The sequence below is a fragment of the Hyla sarda genome, chromosome 3 (genome assembly GCF_029499605.1).
Source record: "Hyla sarda isolate aHylSar1 chromosome 3, aHylSar1.hap1, whole genome shotgun sequence".
NCBI lineage: Eukaryota > Metazoa > Chordata > Amphibia > Anura > Hylidae > Hyla > Hyla sarda.
In genome coordinates, this window is record NC_079191.1 from 357,083,904 (window position 1) to 357,104,002 (window position 20,099).

General features: G+C 41.7%; 1 protein-coding gene across 1 annotated transcript in view; it reads left to right on the forward strand.

Annotated features, from left to right (window-relative positions):
* SLC24A3 (solute carrier family 24 member 3) overlaps window positions 1-20,099 on the forward strand; it is a 380,969-nt gene that overhangs the window by 100,818 nt on the left and 260,052 nt on the right. Inside the window, exon 2 of the mRNA XM_056567630.1 lies at window positions 1,979-2,131. Within this exon, the coding sequence (XP_056423605.1) occupies window positions 1,979-2,131 (153 nt within the window). The remainder of the gene's footprint in view (window positions 1-1,978; window positions 2,132-20,099) is intronic.

Here is a 20,099-nt window from a genome sequence, read left to right on the forward strand (position 1 = left end):
AAATTATCGACTGGGATCAGGAAAAAGCAAATATATTTGCTTTTTCTCCACTGTATTCACCGAGGAAAATGAAATGACAGGTGAAATACAGTGTGATAAGGTTAACTCCCCAGTACAGGTCACCTGTCTAACTCAGGAAGAAGTACAGTGCCGCCTACAAAAAATCACCAGACAAATCACCAGGTCCAGATGGCATTCACCCACGTGTTCTAAAGGAATTAAGTGATGTAATAGACAGACCCCTATTTTTACTTTTCAAGGACTCTATTGTGTCAGGGAAGGTTCAACAGGACTGGCGCATAACAAATGTAGTGCCAATATTAAAAAATGGGTCAAAAGGTGACCCCGGGAATTATAGGCCTGTTAGTTTAACCTCTGTTGTATGTAAATAGTTTGAGGGTTTTCTAAGAGATGCTATTTCGGAGTATCTTGATAAAAATAAATGTATGACTCCATATCAGCATGGATTTATGAGGGATCAATCCTGTCAAACTAACCTAATCAGCTTTTATGAGGAGGTGAGCTCCAGACTGGACCAGGGGGAATCGCTGGATGTCGATATCTGGATTTTTCCAAAACATTTGATACGGTGCCACATAAAAGATTGGTGCATAAAATGAGAAGGATTGGGCTGGGGAGAATGTGGGTAAGTGGGTAAGTAACTGGCTCAGTGATAGGAAACAGAAGGTGGTTATTAATGGTACTTATTCTGATTGGGTGACTGTTACTAGTGAGGTACCACAAGGGTCAGTCTTGGGTCCTGTCCTATTTAGTATATTTATTAATGACCTTGTAGGGGGTTGAATAGTAAATTAGCAATCTTTGCAGATGATACTAAACTCTGTAAAGCGGTAAACACTATAGAGAACAGTGCACTGTTACAAATAGATCTGGATAGGTTGTAGGTTTGGGCTAGGAAGTGGCAGATGAGGTTCAACACTGATAAATGTAAGGTAATGCACATGGGGAAGAAAAATCCGGGTTGGGATTATGTATTAAATGGGAGCACTCTTGGGACGACTGACATGGAAAAGGACTTAGGGGTCTTAGTTAATAGTAAATTTAGCTGCAGTGACCAGTGTCGGGCCGCTGGGCAAATAAAATCATGGGGTGCATCAATAGGGGCATAGATGCCCACGACAAGGAAATAATTCTACTGCTGTACAAATCACTAGTCAGACCACACATAGAATACTGTGTACAGTACTGGGCACCAGTGTACAAGAAAGATATAGTGGAGCTGGAGAGGGTTCAAAGACGGGCAACCAGAGTAATACGGGGAATGGGAGGACTACAGTACCCAGAAAGATTATCAGAATTGGGGTTATTTCGTTTAGAAAAAAGAAGGCTTAGGGGAGACCTAATAACTATGTATAAATATATCAAGGGACAGTACAGAGATCTCTCCCATGATCTATTTATACCCAGGACTGTATCTATAACAAGGGGCATCCTCTACGTCTTGAGGTAAGATGGTTTCTACACCAGGATAGATGGGGGTTGTTTACTGTAAGAGCAGTGACACTATGGAACTCTCTGCCAAAGGAGGTGGTCATGGGGAACTCTGTAAAAGAGTTCAAAAGGGTCTGGATGCATTTTTGGAGAATAATAACATTGCTGGTTATGGGTTCTAGATCTATAGGGACAGATGGTTGATCCAGGGATTTATTCTGAACTTGGTGGACTCTGGTCTTTTTTCAACCATGAACAATTTTACTATGTTACTAACCATACTCTGGATGGTCAATGCAAAAATGAAAGACTTATTCAAATATTTAACCATATTTCCAGAACTTTTTATGATCTTTATCTCTTGCTTGATGGGTATCTACTTGATGGTTATCTATCATTTGGATAGGGGATGCGATATCTAGGGGCGGAGCACCCCTTTAAGATTATTGACCGAGTACGAGTAAGTTCTAAGTCTAAGTAATCGCCATGACCACCCTAAATATATTTGTTTGTCTGTTTGTTTTAGGTATTGAAGAAAACAACTCTTTACATAGAAACCAGAGAAATGTATTAGATGTCAATGCCAACAGTAATGGACGAGGACTTCTTTGGATGGATGATGAAAATTTTACTGAAATTCAAGGTGAACACAGACATCGCAAAAACTGTACTGAACCAGGTAGGATTTTTTACCTCCTTTCCTTTGCTCTAGCTCTGATAAATCTTTCCCATTGGGTCTCCATAGTGTGTTCTTCTATAGTGACCAATTTATTACTCTTTAAAGATGTTAACGTCATGGTTTGCTGCTTCGTGTTGGTGCCTAATGTAGACTGAAGACTAACCTTGAACTGTAAAGAAGCACACCTTTTTTTGCCCATTTTATGCACACTCACCATCACTAGACTTACTGCACCATTTGTTTCATTAAAGCACAGCTGCATCTATGCGTTTCATTATTCTAATTGTGATCACCAGTACGACCCACGGGAAGTTACATGGCTTGATCCTGGGTCAGCTGACTTCCTGTGAATACACAATAACATCACCACCTATTAGATCTCTCCTGCTAGCTCACAAATCCCTCCCTTCCCAGGTTTATCTGCATGCTGCTTCTACTATCTCAGGAACTATAGTAGATATACACCTCTCCTCGGGCTGTGTTCGCACATTGCATTTCTTGCAGTTTTTTTTCCAGTTTTTGTCATGATCCGTCCCCCTAAAAAAGTTGCTATGGTATTTTACAGCATTTGTGCCACCAACAATAAACTACTCATGTATATGCATAGGGTCACTTTATAGGGATGCAGTACTTTTCTATAAAACAATATTCCCAAGCCGGTCGCTATTTGGCTGCTTTTTTTTATTTTTTATTTTCTTGTACACTGGTTCTTCTAATATGGAGTAGTTCCACAGTGGCAGAGCTTAATGCAGAGCAACTGGTTTTCTATAATTAGAGGATGCTATAGCTTGTCTTTCCTGCGGGGGTGCTGCAGATATTTAGAAAAGCAGTGGCCTGTTGCAGTTAAAATGACTTTGTCTATTTATAAATTTGTTGTACATCCTATAAGCTTGAGTCTCATATCTTAGTATTACATATACACTAATATTTCTAAAAGTGTCCTTATTTGTTATAAATAAAAAAAATTGTGATAAGAATAATCATATCAAAATCCTACATTGATAATTGTCTGGCTTTTATTTTGTGTTCTCTAGAAGTAACTCATTACAAATGCAGTCGTGGCCAACTACACTGTTCAAAAAAAATAAAGGGAACACTTAAAGGGGTATTCCAGGAATTTTTTTTCTTTGACTATGCTACAGGGGCTGTAAAGCTAGTGTACTTCATACCTGTGTGTGACGGTTTTCTCACAATTCTTCTGTGATTTTCACCCCAATATTTATTTTTACCAGCATCCAAAATGACTGTTGTCTCAGATTTTTCCCAGGTTGCAATGTTGCCTAGACTTGATTCAATAGTCAGCTGATGACAGGGAGCCTGTCTGCTTCAATGGGTGGAGGGATCGTTTGGTGGGAGAGAGATCAATCTGCAACTAATGCAACAGCTGTAGGCACCCTGATTGAAAACCACAGGTCTTTTGAATGGATGCAGCTCATTTCTTTTTCAATGGGTGGGGTGGTTGATTTGTGGGTGGGAGGAAAATGGAATTATGGGATTTGTAGGCAAAAAAGAAAACTCAAAAAGGAAATACCAGTTCACAAAAAGCTAGCCACAGTGTTATGGTAATCTCACAACATAGCCATTTAGCCCAAAGACAAGCGCAGATCCTTCCTAAGCATGTCCATTACTGTCTGGCAGGTACATACTAAAATCACCTTATGGTGGAGAACCCCTTTAAACAACACAATGTAACTCCAAGTCAATCCCACTTCTGTGAAATCACACTGTCCACTCACGAAGCAACACTGATTGACAATCAATTTCACATGCTGTTGTGTAAATGGAAGAGACAACAGGTGGAAATTATAGGAAATAAGCAAGACACCCCAATAAAGTAGTGGTTTTGCAGGTGATGACCACAGACCACTTCTCAGTTCCTATGCTTCCTGCAACCAACACAAGTGGCTCCGGTAGTGCAGCTCATCCAAGATGCCACATCTATGCTAGCTGTGGCAAGAAGGTTTGCTGTGTCTGTCAGCGTAGTGTCCAAAGCATGGAGGTGCTACCAGGAGACAGGCCAGTACATCAGGAGACGTGGAGGAGGCTGTAGGAGGGCAACAATCCAGCTGCAGGACCACTACATCCGCCTTTGTGCAAGGAGGAGCAGAAGGAGCACTGCCAGAGCCCTGCAAAATGACCTCCAGCAGGCCACAAATGTGAAATGCAGGTTCACACTGAGCACTTGTGACAAACATGATAGAGTCTGGAGACGCCATAGAGAACGTTTTGCTGCCTGTAACATCCTCCAGCATGACCGGTTTGGCAGTGGATCAGTAATGGTGTGGGGTGGCATTTCTTTGGGGGGTCGCACAGCCCTCCATGTGCTTGCCAGAGGTAGCCTGACTGCCATTAGGTACTGAGATGAGATCCTCAGATCCCTTGTGAGGCCATATGCTAGTGCGGTTGGACCTGGGTTCCTCCTAATCCAAGACAATGCTAGACCTCATATGGCTGGAGTGTTTCAGCAGTTCCTGCAAGAGGAAGGCATTGATGCTATGGACTGGCCCGCCCGTTCCCCAGACCTGAATCCAATTGAGCAAATTTGGGACATCATGTCTCGCTCTATCCACCAACGCCACGTTGCACCACAGACTGTCCAGGAGCATGCCCAGGCATTGTAGGTTGGTCATACGGGCACGTGGAGGTCACACACTACTGAGCCTCATTTTGACTTGTTTTAAAGACATTACATCAAAGTTGGATCAGCCTGTAGTGTGGTTTTCCACTTTGATTTTGAGTGTGACTCCATATCCAATGAGAGTACAAAAGAATCCCGGCACACCAATCTTAGATGCAAATAATTTTCTTTTTATTAAGGCATAAGTTAACGCAGCACGCGTTCCGGCATGTACAGCCTTTTTCAACTGCATAACAATATAATGAACAGTGGCGCTATTTAAAGGCGCCAAATGTTTCAAATACATGTCGTAGCATTAATCAACGAATCCCCAGACAGAAAGTGAACACCTCCCCCGTGTTCCCACGTGGAGCAACAAAGCAAAATAAACAATGCGTTTTCATGAATGAGAGCATAGTAAAGAGGAGGTGCTTCAAGTTGGGCGTTGTAGCTATAGAAAGAAAGAGCGAGAGAAACAAGTCAGTTAATATGTATATACAATGTAATCAGTACAAAAGACTTGACAGTTCATACTCGCGCTTAAGGCCGCGAGGTTCCAATGTATCGAGCTTATGTATCCAATAAGCTTCTTTTCGGGCAAGTAGTTTTTTGATATCACCACCTCTCCTTTTGGATGACGGGACGGCATGCGTGAAGATGTGATGACATCGAAGGAGAGCGCCGGCCATGCAGGGGATCCCGGCCCGGAGCAGACACCGAGGAGGCAGGTAAGGTCCCTTCCGGTGTCCTGTAATCTGTTTGGGACGCTGCGATTTCACCGCAGTGGTCCCGAACAGCCCGACTGAGCAGCCGGGTTAGTGTCACTTTCCCTTCAGACGTGGCGGTCAGCTTTTGATCGCCGCGTCTGAAGGGTTAATACAGGGCATCACCACGATCGGTGATGTCCTGTATTAGCCGCGGGTCCTGGCCATTGATGGCCGCAGGGACCGCCGCGATAGGTGTGTGTATTCGCCGTATAAGACGCACCAACTTCCCCCCCCCCCCCCCCAGTTTTGGGGAAGAAAAAGTGTGAAAAATACGGTAGATGTGCGAACATGTCTGTTTTTCTCCATTGATGTCTTGCTGTAAAAAATTGAGTCTTTGCATAAACTTGCATAAAAGAACTTCTAAAATGCTTCTCATTGTACTTCAGTATAAAACAGAAACATCTGACTAAAAGATCTAAAAACACCGAAGCAGCAAACTTTGTAAATACTAAAATTTGTGTCAGTCTCAAAACCTCTGGCCACAACTGTAGAATAATAGGAACCAGCTGAGTAAAGCTGTTTTGCATAAAGATGTAAAAGTACATTCTGGGCCGAAGACAAATATAGGATGTAAGACTGTATGGAATGCACTATACACAGTTTAGCCTTCCTGAGCATTGGCTGCAAAACTATAGTGCAAATGCCAATAAAACTTCACTGCAATTGATAATCTGGCCTTAATATATGTGAAGGAACTTTGACTTGAGTAATATGTATGATGGTTCATTTATATGTCAGCCTTTACTTCACTAATTTTTTCTTTTCTATGTCTATTTCTGTTATAAAAAAACAAAACAAAATAAAACATAATGTCTACATGTATGTGGTAGGATCCAGCAGCTAGCGATGGCATGGCTTATTCTAACTATACAAATATGTTGTAGGTAAACATTTCTATTTGATTTTCTATATATTGGCTTGAGACTACATATTTAAAGGAGTACTCTGAAGGATAGGGGATAAGATGTCTGATCTTGGGGGTCCCGCTGCTGGGGAACCCCGCGATCTCCCTGCTGCACCTAGTGTTCGTTTAGAGCATCGGGTGCAGCGCCGGAGCGCCGGAGGCTCGTGACACCACGGCTGCACCCCACTCATGACGTCATGCCCCCTCCCATAGACTTGCATTGAGGGGGCATGGCCGTGATGTCACGAGTGGGGCGCGGCCGTGACATCATGAGCCTATACCCTGCATCGTCTGGGGTGCCGCAGCCGTGATTGTGTGGGACACCAGTGGCGGGACCCTTATACCCTATCCTTTGGAGTGTCTAGGGGCAAAGTACCCCTTTAATCCATAGTCCTCTAATAAGATTGACTGCTTTCATTTCTACAGCTAAAATAAACGTGATGTCATAGGATCTGCAATATTATTTTAAAAAAATGTAAACAGTTCATCCTGGAAATTATACGTACAGATAAAAGTTACACAGGGAAATAATCTATTATTCAGGATATTATGCAATATTGATATGCAGCCTTTACTTAATTCTCTTAGAGATAAAAACAATAAGAAAGACCTACTGAGGCAATTTATGAAGCCAGCACATCTGACTAAAGGCTGTTTTCACATTTTTACCTCTCTTGCCAAGTGGACGGGGTTTAGCGTGAAGTTGTCAGAAAGAAGGCGTGGCCTCCGACCCATGCCGGATTTACCACAATTTACATTAGAGAACTTGCCTAAATTGTAGCTAAAATGTACACTAGCTCATAGCTCAGAGCACAGTGCTCAGCCAGACACTATAGTGCTTTATTTATTAGGAGACGCGGGCCTCTTCATAAATCAAGTGAAATGAAAGCATGCGGTCTTAGTGAACTCCCCCCTATTGTGTCTCAGTCTTGTGACAATTTCATTTGAAACTTAAGGGCTACCAGGATTTTATGCATAGTGGACTAATACACATAGCAAGGCCAGCAGCCCACAGAATCCCTATGTGTCTGTATTAGAGATCTAGGCACTTTGTAAGCTGCCATATGGAGCCCATGTGAGATGCCATATTCTTCTCTAGATGTTAATGCTTCATAATACAGGAGGCAATACTGCATACTAAATTACATCATGGATTCCATAGGAAATCTTCATGTGCCACAATATAAAACTGTAGGCACACAGAGGTACATGTGTTACCGTATACAGTTGTTGGCACACAGAGGTACATGTGTTACCGTATACAGTTGTTGGCACACAGAGGTACATGTGTTACCGTATACAGTTGTTGGCACACAGAGGTACATGTGTTACCATATACAGTGACCCCTCGACCTACGATGGCCCCGACATACGATAATTTCAACATGCAATGGTCTCTCAGAGGCCATCGCATGTTGAAGGCAGCATCAACATACGATGCTTTTGTATGTTGGGGCCATCGCATAAACGGCTATCCGGCAGCGCTGACTGCTTCAGCTGCCACCGGATAGCCGTTTATAGTTCCCCGTGTGGTCCGCTGACGATCACTTACCTGTCCTCGGGGCTCCAGCGAGTCCTCTTTGGGATCCCCTGCATCGTCGGCGCTCTCCATAGTCGTCATCACGTCACTGCGCATGCCATCCCGTCATCCAATAGGAGCGGCGTGCGGAGCGACGTGATGGCGGTGACGGGGACACCACGGGGACGCAGCGACACCCCGGGGACGCGACGACAGCGATGGACGGCGACATCCCGGGCAGCGGTGACGAGCGGTGACAGTCCGGAGCGGCGGGGACAGGTGAGTACAACTTTCTCTAACAGTGGTCTTAAACCTGCGGACCTCCAGATGTTGCAAAACTACAACTCCCAGCATGCCCGGACAGCCGTTGGCTGTCCGGGCATGCTGGGTGTTGTAGTTTTGCAACATCTGGAGGTCCGCAGGTTGAAGACCACTGTACTATACTTTACATTGCACGGATCCCTCAACATACGATGGTTTCAACAAACGATGGTCCGTTTGGAACAGATTACCATCGTATGTTGAGGGACCACTGTATAATTATAGGCACACAGAGGTACATGTGTTACCATATACAGTTGTAGGCACACAGAGGTACATGTGTTACCATATACAGTTGTAGGCGCACAGAGGTACATGTGTTACCATATACAGTTGTAGGCGCACAGAGGTACATGTGTTACCATATACAGTTGTAGGCGCACAGAGGTACATGTGTTACCATATACAGTTGTAGGCGCACAGAGGTACATGTGTTACCATATACAGTTGTAGGCACACAGAGGTACATGTGTTACCATATACAGTTGTAGGCACACAGAGGTACATGTGTTACCATATACAGTTGTAGGCGCACAGAGGTACATGTGTTACCATATACAGTTGTAGGCACACAGAGGTACATGTGTTACCATATACAGTTGTAGGCACACAGAGGTACATGTGTTACCATATACAGTTGTAGGCACACAGAGGTACATGTGTTACCGTATACAGTTGTAGGCACACAGAGGTACATGTGTTACCATATACAGTTGTAGGCACACAGAGGTACATGTGTTACCGTATACAGTTGTAGGCACACAGAGGTACAATATGGGTGCTGTGGTATAGCTGTGCGCATGTGACCTAAGTCTATGTTGCAGTGGGGGTCTGACCTTTTTGGCCCTCGTTGATCTGCAAAATGAAAGAAGGAGCCCAGTCCCCTTACATACAGTATATGACACAGCTGCAGTACCTCCATACGCCTGATGCTGGATCTGGCACTGCAATAGTAAAGTGGATCAGACTGAGCTGGACTGAGATGCAATACTAGACTCATGTGTATGGACATTGCTGTAAATTGGACTTCATAGAAGTGGCAGCAGTTTGGTGCAGTAAACTATTATTCATAGATGAAACTTTGTTTTTCTGCTTTGGTGGTATATTTGTGTTGACCAGAGGTGAGGGAATCTACATTAACCTGAGTGGAACCTAACTGATCGGCTGTCGATTAGTTTAGTCTGGTCAAATTAGATCTGCTTTTAAATAGCTTGAAAATGTCCAAGATGACAGCCTGAGGTCTCCTAGGACTGTGTCCATTATTTCTGGGCAATTGTAGTACTTAAAAAGTAGAACTAATTCCGACAGACTTATATACTCTACTCTATACTCTATACTACTCGATAGACGATCTGTTAGATTGGCTTTTGTCTAAGATTACTCACCTCTGGTGTTGACTTGTACTTAAAGTGTTACTGTTAACACAGACATGTGAAACGTTTTGATAAGTCAGGGTCTCAGTGACGCCCATCAAGCTCAAGATTGGACCGGGAGGAGTATGTGGAAAGTGCTTACTCTTCGCCTGACCACCTGATCCAACTTGTTGCAGAAAACGGGCTCCATAGACTTACAAAGAATGTTTCTCCTGACTCTATATAGTGATCAGGACCAATCTAAACTTTTGACTTGTCTGTGTGACATGTCATTTTTTTTATGACAGTAACACTTTAGACATCCCATTGAAGGAAAGAACTGGTTCTATACACATTGACATGCCTTCGATTTAGTAGTATTTAGTATCCTGTGTTATCACATGTATTGCGTACATTCATTTTAGCCTTTCACATATGTTATATGAGCTGTTATCTATATTCCCATCTTATCCATTGTTTACTAGCCTAAATCGCACGTTTCAATCCTACCTTTTTATTACTGAATAATGTACTTTTCTATAAAGATTTTTACAGAGATGTTGATACATTTATTGTAAACTATGTGAGATCTGTTGTAAAGATCTGTCGGCTAAAATTAAATATGCTATGGGTGTGCCTGTGTTCCTTTGTCGTGTTTCATTGTAGTAGTAAAGCATAGTTCATACTCTCATTCCTTCAGAATAGTATGCGTCTTATAATAATATACTATAAAACTTTAAATGCATTATAGTGAAAACATTTTCTAAAGTTTATTTATGGCTACTGAAAAAATTCACAACTTGTAGGTTAACAGAACAGCTACGTATAATGCAACTTCACAAGGCTGGTCAACTGATCTCAAGCCTTAAAGGAGATATATCACATAGAAAAACCTAGATCGCGGAGGGTCCAACCACTGGGACCCCTCAGATCTCCTGCCCAGGGCCCCGATTCTCCTCTTGAGTGGGGTAGGCCAACCCCTGCATGGAGTGGAGGCTGACACCCGCTCTCCATATATTTCTATGGTAGAGCCGTTCGGCTATCTTATCTATGGCTCTCCCATGGTGATATATGGAGGGGGTGCCGGCTGCCACTTCATGCGGGGGTCATGACGCTCTGTTTTCGGGGAGAGACCAGGTCCCGTACAGGAGATTGCATGGGGTCCCAGTGGTCGGACCCCCCACGATCTAAAACTTATCCACCATTCTTTTGATACTTTTCATATGTTTTTCAGTGTGATACTTCTCCTTTAACTAGCACAAAAATATGGGGAAAAGGATTATTTAAACAGACACTGTCAGATTCAAAAACTTCAAAAATTTAATACTATATGTTGTACATCTTGGCAAAACATTAACCTTTCTAATATACTGTAAAAGAAAGTTTTATTTCCTTTTTATAGAAGTCATGGCTTATAAAATCATGGCTTTGTCCAAGCTGAATCACAGGCATGGACCAAGTCCAGTAAGTGAGGGTGGGCTAGCACTCCTCTGTGTCTGATAGGACAGGAGAGAGCACAGAGGAGTCCTATCAGACAGGAGAGAGCACAGAAGTGTCCTATCAGACAGGAGAGAGCACAGAGGAGTCCAATCAGACAGGAGAGAGCACAGAAGTGTCCTATCAGACAGGAGAGAGTACAGATGAGTACTATCAGACAAGGAGAAAGCACAGAGGAGTCCTATCAGACAGGAGAGAGCACAGAGGAGTGCTATCAGACAGGAGAGAGCACAGAGGAGTGCTATCAGACAGGAGAAAGCACAGAGGAGTGCTATCAGACAGGAGAGAGCACAGAGGAGTAATATCAGACAGGAGAGAGCACAGAAGTGTCCTATCAGACAGGAGAAAGCACAGAGGAGTGCTATCAGACAGGATAGAGCACAGAGAAGTGCTATCAGACAGGAGAAAGCACAGAGGAGTGCTATCAGACAGGAGAGAGCACAGAGGAGTACTATCAGACAGGAGAGAGCACAGAAGTGTCCTATCAGACAGGAGAGAGTACAGATGAGTACTATCAGACAGGAGAGAGCACAGAGGAGTGCTATCAGACAGGAGAGAGCACAGAGGAGTGCTATCAGACAGGAGATAGCACAGAGGAGTGCTATCAGACAGGAGAGACCACAGAGGAGTACTATCAGACAGGAGAGAGCACAGAAGTGTCCTATCAGACAGGAGAAAGCACAGAGGAGTACTATCAGACAGGAGAGAGCACAGAAGTGTCCTATCAGACAGGAGAGAGTACAGAGGAGTCCTATCAGACAGGAGAGAGCACAGAGGAGTACTATCAGACAGGAGAGAGCTCAGAGGAGTCCTATCAGGCAGGAGAGAGCACAGAGGAGTCCTATCAGACAGGAGATAGCACAGAGTAGTGCTATCAGACAGGAGAGAGCACAGAGGAGTACTATCAGGCAGGAGAGAGCACAGAGGAGTCCTATCAGACAGGAAAGAGCACAGAGGAGTGTTACCAGACAGTAGAGAGCACAGAGGAGTGCTATCAGACAGGAGAGAGCACAGAGGAGTGCTATCAGACAGGAGAGAGCACAGAGGAGTGCTATCAGACAGGAGAGAGCACAGAGGAGTGTTATCAGACAGGAGAGAGCACAGAGGAGTACTATCAGACAGGAGAGCACATAGGAATACTATCAGACAGGAGAGAGCACAGAGGAGTACTATCAGACAGGAGAGAGCTCAGAGGAGTCCTATCAGACAGGAGAGAGCACAGAGGAGTCCTATCAGACAGGAGAGAGCACAGAGGAGTCCTATCAGACAGGAGAGAGAACAGAGGAGTCCTATAAGACAGGAGAGAGCACAGAGGAATCCTATCAGATAGGAGTGAGCACAGAGGAGTGCTATCAGACAGGAGAGAGCACAGAGGAGTACTATCAGACAAGAGAGAGAGAGTACAGAGGAGTGCTAGCCCAAACGCATGTACAGGAGCTTTTTCCATGCCTGTGCTTCAGCTTGGACAAAGCCATGATTTTATAGGCTATTATTTCTATAAAATGAAAATAACATTTTCATATGAAGTATATTAGAAAGGGTAATGTTTTGCCAAGATATAATATATAACAAAGTTTGCTTGTTTTTTTCATCTGACATTGGCCATTTAAATTTGTTTGTCTTTTTAGAGGGGATCTTCTTGATAATTTGTATTTTTCATTGAAATAAAAGTTGTACAGGAACATACAACGCATTTTAGGGTTGACCTAACCTTCAGATACTACGTCACTGAAACGCATGATACTTTTCTACAGATCTTTTATTTAAATAAAACGTTAAAAGTAATGGAAATGAGGGCCTTCACTGATAATACAGTGATACATCTGGCATATGTGAAGACTGTTTATCTTAGTTTGCATTGTGTAAGAATTTGACAGTTTTATAAAACTCCTTCCATTAGTCTCTGGTTTGAAATTCTCTCTTTGGGGCTGTAGAAGTACCATAAACAATGAATACCTGAACCTCTGGAATAGGTATCTCTATGCACATACTCACAGAGCTTAGTGATACGCTATCCCTTTAGTTTGTTGGTAGGCGTCTCTTTTGACACCCGTGATTAATAACTCAATTCCCTCCTGATATCTTTCCTAGGCCTTTGTGAAGATGTATAACTGGGAAGTTCTGTGGGACGGCTGCTTCTATGTTGGTTTGTCTGTCTGTCTGTCGATTGTCTGGTTTGATGTCTTGTCTGTTTGTTTTGGTTGTATTTGTTGGGTTCTAACACTGTTAGCTGTTTAATATTGGTCTCATACTGTTATTTTGTTGAGGACTCATCACAGTGTATTATATGTTTGTATGTGGACACTTGATATGCTCTACTATGATGATGCTGTGGTTGCATCGCTCTACTATACCTAAATCCAGAAGGTGGTTCGCTACTTCACCCTCACGTTTCCGACTCAACTATAACAACTTGACGATTGAAGAACTTTCTACAGGTGTAAGCTAGCCTTATAAAAGATATTGCGAAGCTAGGCTGCCAAACGTTTAGTATGTTAGCTGGTATATTAGGGGAGCTTCTATTGCTTTACTACAATAAATGCTCGTGGATCTGTGTGAACCTGACTACTTTTTATTTCCATTTGTATTACCTTGCTTCTTTTCTTGAACAACTTTTTGGAAAACAATAAAAATTGTCATTTAAAAAAAGAAATTCTCTCTTTGACATCCAGTGGCCCTAATAAGGCAGGAAGATAGGGGTTGTAAATATTTTTGTGTATAGAATAAAAGGAGATGACCATGTAAAATCACTCATATAATCAATGACGAAGTGGGCATACAGCATTATGACATTTCATAAATTTGTTTCCTGCACCTTTTTTAAAAAACAAAAAAAAAATTTCATCTATAATGTTATTACCAGATGTTGCATGTTATTCTGCATCTCCTCCTACAATATGTCTTTCAAGGTCACAGTATCATTCCTTTTTTTTTTCTTCAATAATTCTGTTCTAATGAAATATACCTGTTTTACTTCCTGATTTTTCTTGCCCTAATGCAAATTATACCCTGTGTTGTGTCTTCGCTATGACTTTATTATATAAGAATTTGCATAGGGATACTTCCTGATTTTACCTAGTAGAGAACATCCATAGAACAAATATGGTGTAGCCGGTTATTCTTACTGTTGTTATTTATAGAAATACTGTACATGTTCTGCTCAAAAACATTTACTTCCACCCACTTTAGAAGTCTTGGGAGATAGATATGCTACAACAAGTCAGATGGGCGGTGGGGGCAAGATCAAAGAGGTCAGGTGGGTGGCAGGAGACATGATGAAACTCATCTGGTCTGGTGAGCATTAGGAGACATGATAGCACAAATCTGGTTAAAAGAATAGCAGGAGACATTCCAGTACAGATCTGGCCAGGTGGGTGGCATAGGGCATGATAAAACATCTCTGGTCAGGTGGGTGGCATAATTCTCATAAACCATGATAAAAAAAAATCTTTGGTCAGGTGGGCACCAGGAGATATGTAAGCACAGTAGGCATCCTGGTTGAAGTTATAATGTAGCTGGTGATATTGTTACAATAAGTAGCTGATGTTCTTCAATTAAATATGTTCAGTGTATGTACATGTACCATGTGATGTATTATATTTACATCTGACCATTCACTCATCTGACAATTGTTGTTAAAGGGGTACTCCGGTGGAACAAATTTTTTTTTTTTGTTAAATCAACCGGTGCCAGAAAGTTAAACAGATTAGTAAATTACTTCTATTAAAAAAATCTTAATCCTTCTAGTATTTATAAGCTGCTGTATGCTCCGGAAGTTCTTTTCTTTTTTAATTTATTTTCTGTCTGACCACAGTGCTCTCTGCTGACACCTCTGTCCATGTCAGGAACTGTCCAGAGCTGGGTAGGTTTGCTATGGGGAACCCGTAAAGCATACAGCAGCTGATAAGTACTGGAAGGAATAAGACTTTTAAATAGAAGTAATTTACAAATCTGTTTAACTTTCTGGCATCAGTTGATTTAAAAAAAAAAAATGTTTTCCACTGGAGTGCCCCTTTAAATATTATTGTATGTACATTCAGTGTCATGATATAAAGCGGCACTGCCAAATTATAAAAAAAATATCTTTGTAAATGAAATTACATTTGCATTGTAAGAATTAGAGTTTTTTAATTCACAAAATTGGAAAGCTCTACAAAATACAAAGGATAGGCTATCAATATCCGGTTATTGGTGGTCCAACTCTAGGATGAAGGTGGCTATTTTGCGACTGGCCTCTGGTGGGCCCTGGCTCTGACATTGTAATGAGCCCCAATAATCCAGCAGAAGACAACCTCATTGGAAGGTGACTTTGGAGTCAATATAGGATGACCACAAACAACCTATTAGATCTTATTGATGATCTTCCCATGTGTCCAAAGTAGACATAACATGGTCTCTGTAGATCACTGGTTGTGAAACACTGTTATAAATAAAGGAAGACATTCTAGGTCATCTGCCCCAGTGGACACTAATGACCCCAATCCCACACTAAAGGAGTTGCAGCACATGGGTTGTTTACGGTTCCATAATATAATAGTGCGGCCATACAGTGCTGCTTTATAAAAATGTATAAAGAATTTGGTCCAAGCAGACTATTGGATGACAATTGAGGGGGTTTAGTCCCTTAATACAAATATTCAAATATATAAAAGAACAATACAAGTATCTTTCTCATTGCATGTGCAAAACTGTAACAGTGGGGCATCCTCTATGTCTTGAGAAAAAAAGGTTTCCACACCAGCACAGACGGGGGTTCTTTACTGTAAGAGCCGTGAGACTATGGAAATCTCTGCCAGAGGAAGTGGTCATGTGAACTTCATAAAAGACTTAAAAAGGGTCCTGGATGCATTACTGGAGGGTAATAATATAACAGGTTATGCTTCACAATAAGAAGAAAAGGACAAGTGCACTCACCAGAAAATCTTTCTTTAGCTTGATTTATTATTCAGACGGCATACATCTGGAAAAAGCAATCCAATATTTCCCCATGTGCGGCGTGCAGAGCAGAACAAGCAGGGACGTCTCAGCTGGATGACCTGGTGATCGCACGGGTCTTCCTCTATCTATAACAGTGTTTCACAACCAGTGTGCTTCTAGCTGTTTTAAAACTGAAAACACTGATCTACAGAGACCATGTCATGTCTACTTTGGACACACATGGTTGTCCAAGTGAGATGTCCCTGCCTGTTCTGCTCTGCACGCTGCACACGGGGAAATATTGGATTGCTTTTTCCAGATGTATGTCGTCTGAATAATAAATCAAGCTTTTCTGGTGAGTGCACTTGTCCTTTTCGTCTTATTGTGAATTGTTTTCCGGACTGCTTTGTCCTGAGTTGCACCACAGATCGCTATCTTCCCCATATGTGTATATAGAGCCTGAAATCCTCAGGTGGACAACTAACAGACGTGGGCAGTGCTGAGTGTCTGGCTCTTTTGTTTAATGATATAACAGGTTATGGATACTAGATTTAGAGGGACAGAATGATGATACAGGAATATATTCTGATTTTTAGATGTAAGTTTAGGAAGTAATTTTCTCCACTGTATTGAGGAAAATTGGCCTCTACCACACAGCTTTTTTTTATTTTGCTTTTTTTTCATATTTTTTGTCTTTCTTTTGATTTTTGTCTTTTTTTATCTTTCTTTGTGGTAAATTCTCAAACAAGTGCATAGTAGTTTAATCTTCTGCACATACTAAATCCAGATAGAACTATATCTGAAAACAAACCAGTACTTTGTCAGACAAGATCTCTTTTTGGTGTTTTGGCATTTGCCAGCTATTGTTTAAAGGCCAGCATGTGCCCTGAAGGTTTTTAATAAAAACACATTTAACAGGACGTCTATTGAAATCATAATATGTCCTCTCTCCATTTCTGGCCCGGATGCCTGAACAGTTCTGAATTCTTTTATTATATGTGATGGATGTCTTCCAGACTCAGTCTTTTAACATGGTTCCAGGACGTTGATAGCCATTTTGGCATTTGGATGGTTAGTAGTTGAATGCCAGCTACATTAAGAATTCATTGCAAATATGTTTTAATGGCAGTCCTGGCAGCGGACACTTGGGGGGTACCCTTCTATTCAGATCACAGTGTTATGCGACATCTATGTACTATTTGCGAGTAAACTACATACCATTATACCATGTGCTATGTGATTGAGACTTCATTATTCTTTTTATTTCATGGCATTTTGTTTAAAATGAAACTTTGGGCAAATGTTTACAATTATTAAAATTGACTTTTACTATAATCATAAAAAATACCGGGGACATGGATTATTTCATTTTATTCCCTCTAATTTAAGTTCCCAATATTCCATGTTTAGGATAAACAACAAAAATATAAAAATGGCTGCATGTTTCTATTAGTGAAAATTTGCTTGAAAATTAACTTTAAGGAGGTTATCTGAGCTCTAAAAAAAATGGCAGCTCCATATGTGATAACATAAGAAAAGAAGCAATAACCTTTTATATTGCCAACCAATCCATTGGTCCCTTATTGATCTGTATTTAAAGGGAATCCTTTAGCTCTACATCATGTTCCGAGCTACAGACATACAGATAGCTGCTAAAACAAATTATACCTGTCTCTTAGCTGATGATTGTTGTAAAGTTATAAAATCATGTTTTCCTTCCAAGCTCAAGAGTCATAGAGGCAGGGCTGAGCTGCAGCTTCCACGCTCCTCCATCCTCCACCCCTTCCTACCTGCATGAATGTACAAGGTTAGGTACTGAAAGCAAAATCCTGTACATCAGTCATGCAGGACAGGGAGGGGTGGGGAGGAGGGTGCATGCTACAGCTCAGTTTAGTCTCTATGACTTTTGAGCTTAAAAGGAAAACATCTTTTTATAACTTTGCAAATAGCCATCATATAAGAGACAGGTATCGTTTGTTTTATCTCCCTGTTAGCTATCTGTCCATGTCTGCAGCTCTGAGCATTATATAGAATTGACAGATTTCCTATCATTGTTGAAGCAATGATGTGCTGTACTAACATGTGACTGGTGCAGCCAATCACTAGCCAGAGTAATAGTGTCAATATGTATGATACATGACCACTCAAGCTGACTATTGGCCCAGTGGCCATATCAGTATGTATGGAATATGACGGCCGCGACTGAACACTATCCACAGTGGTCATGTCACTTTCTACAGCATGTGCCCCCTACCACCAAATAAGTGATATATTGATTTCTGGAATTGTAATTATCATTTTCTAGCTCTGATATGAACCAGATTTCTAAAACATAACCCCAACATGGTGAGTGTACCACAATATGTGGTCTTAATAAAGGACCTAAAGGAAGAGTCACCCATGTGCTGTCAGAACCCTGTTGTGATTTGATGCCTCTTACTTCACACTCTATTAATCTTGGAATCCATTGGGTTATTTTAAACTATTACTTTCTTTATATCTACAGTAAAATGTTTTTCTGGTTGTAAACGTATCTGTCCAAAATAACTATAATCCTTATCACTATTCCAAATTTCATGTGGAAAGAAGACTTTCCTTTAAAACTCATGTGGATCTAACAAGGTCAAAAAAATATAAGTCATTTTGGCGTTTATAGATATAAAAGAGAACTCCACCAAACCCAGCAGAGTATATGAGGCGCTGAGACCAAAGTAAAGGCAAGGTATTCTTTATTCCCACAATGCAACGCGTTTCGCAGAAGTTCTGCTTCATCAGGCATGAAAGGTGAGACAAGGTGTGGGGATTATATAGGGAGAATCCTTAATCCATTAAGGGAAAAAGGATTTAACCCTTTACAGAAAAAGGTTCATGTTAAAATTACAGGCATTATACAAAAGTGCAAGAATACACTAAATAAGATAGAGTTGTAAAAAGGTACAGTAAAATGTATATTAAATTAATAACAACCCTTTACTTTCTCACAATAAGAAGTGGGTAAAGTATGTCAGTATTAGAGGGGTACTCCCACCCTAGACATCTTATTCCCTATCCAAAGGATAGGGTATAAGATGTCTGATCGCGGCGGTCCCGCCGCTGGGGACCCCCGCAATATTGCATGCGGCACCCACCTGTTTCTTGTCCGGAAGCGCTGGAGGGTCTGGGTCGCGACCTCGGGATCACGCCCCTTTCCCTCAATGCAAGTCTATAGACTTGCATTGAGGGGACTGGGTGTGAGGTCACACGGGGGTGGAGTCCTGACGTCACGGACATCCGTTCCCGTGGTTGCGACCCAGCGCTTCCTGACAAGAAACAGTTGGGTGCCACATGCAATATTGCGGGGGTCCCCAGCGGCGGGACCCCCACGATCAGACATCTTATCCCCTATCCTTTGGATAAGGGATGAGATCTCTAGGGTGGGAGTACCCCTTTATGTGTTATTTGGACACTATATGGAGGCATAGCAGTATCTGTGCACCGTGTAGCAGTTTGTTGTGCACTATGTAGTTGTACCCCAGGGACTGTATTACATTGTTACCTGTTTTCATATGTAAATGTAACACATGAAATCCTCTTCTTACATTTAACAGTTTTATTGTAGTCTTAAAAACTGAATGAATTATCCCCCAAAATTCCCATGTTTCTTAGTACAATGCGCGATACTGAAACATATCATGTGATCATCATGGCAACAGCATCCTGGTCCTCTCCCAAATGTGAAGACAGACATCTGGTGTGCATCATAAATAAGTCAGAGAGAACACCATTTGCAGATGTGTTCAATTAAACCCATATTACATTTCTTGCATATACAACTTAACTTTGAGGAATTCAGTCTATTCTCCTGTGATCTGAGTACATTGTCCACTGAGAAGAGAACGATATTATGAGCTTGATGTCTGATGTAAATGACCTGAAGTCGAAACCTCGGTAGAGGAAGGCCCTACCCCCAAGTCCGCTGTCCGTGCTTTCAGCTATTAAAGTAATTACAGAATGGGGCATAATTAAGATATTAATTAATTGATTTCTTGTGAATCTACCTTAAAGGGGTACTCCGGTGAAAAACGTTTCTTTTTT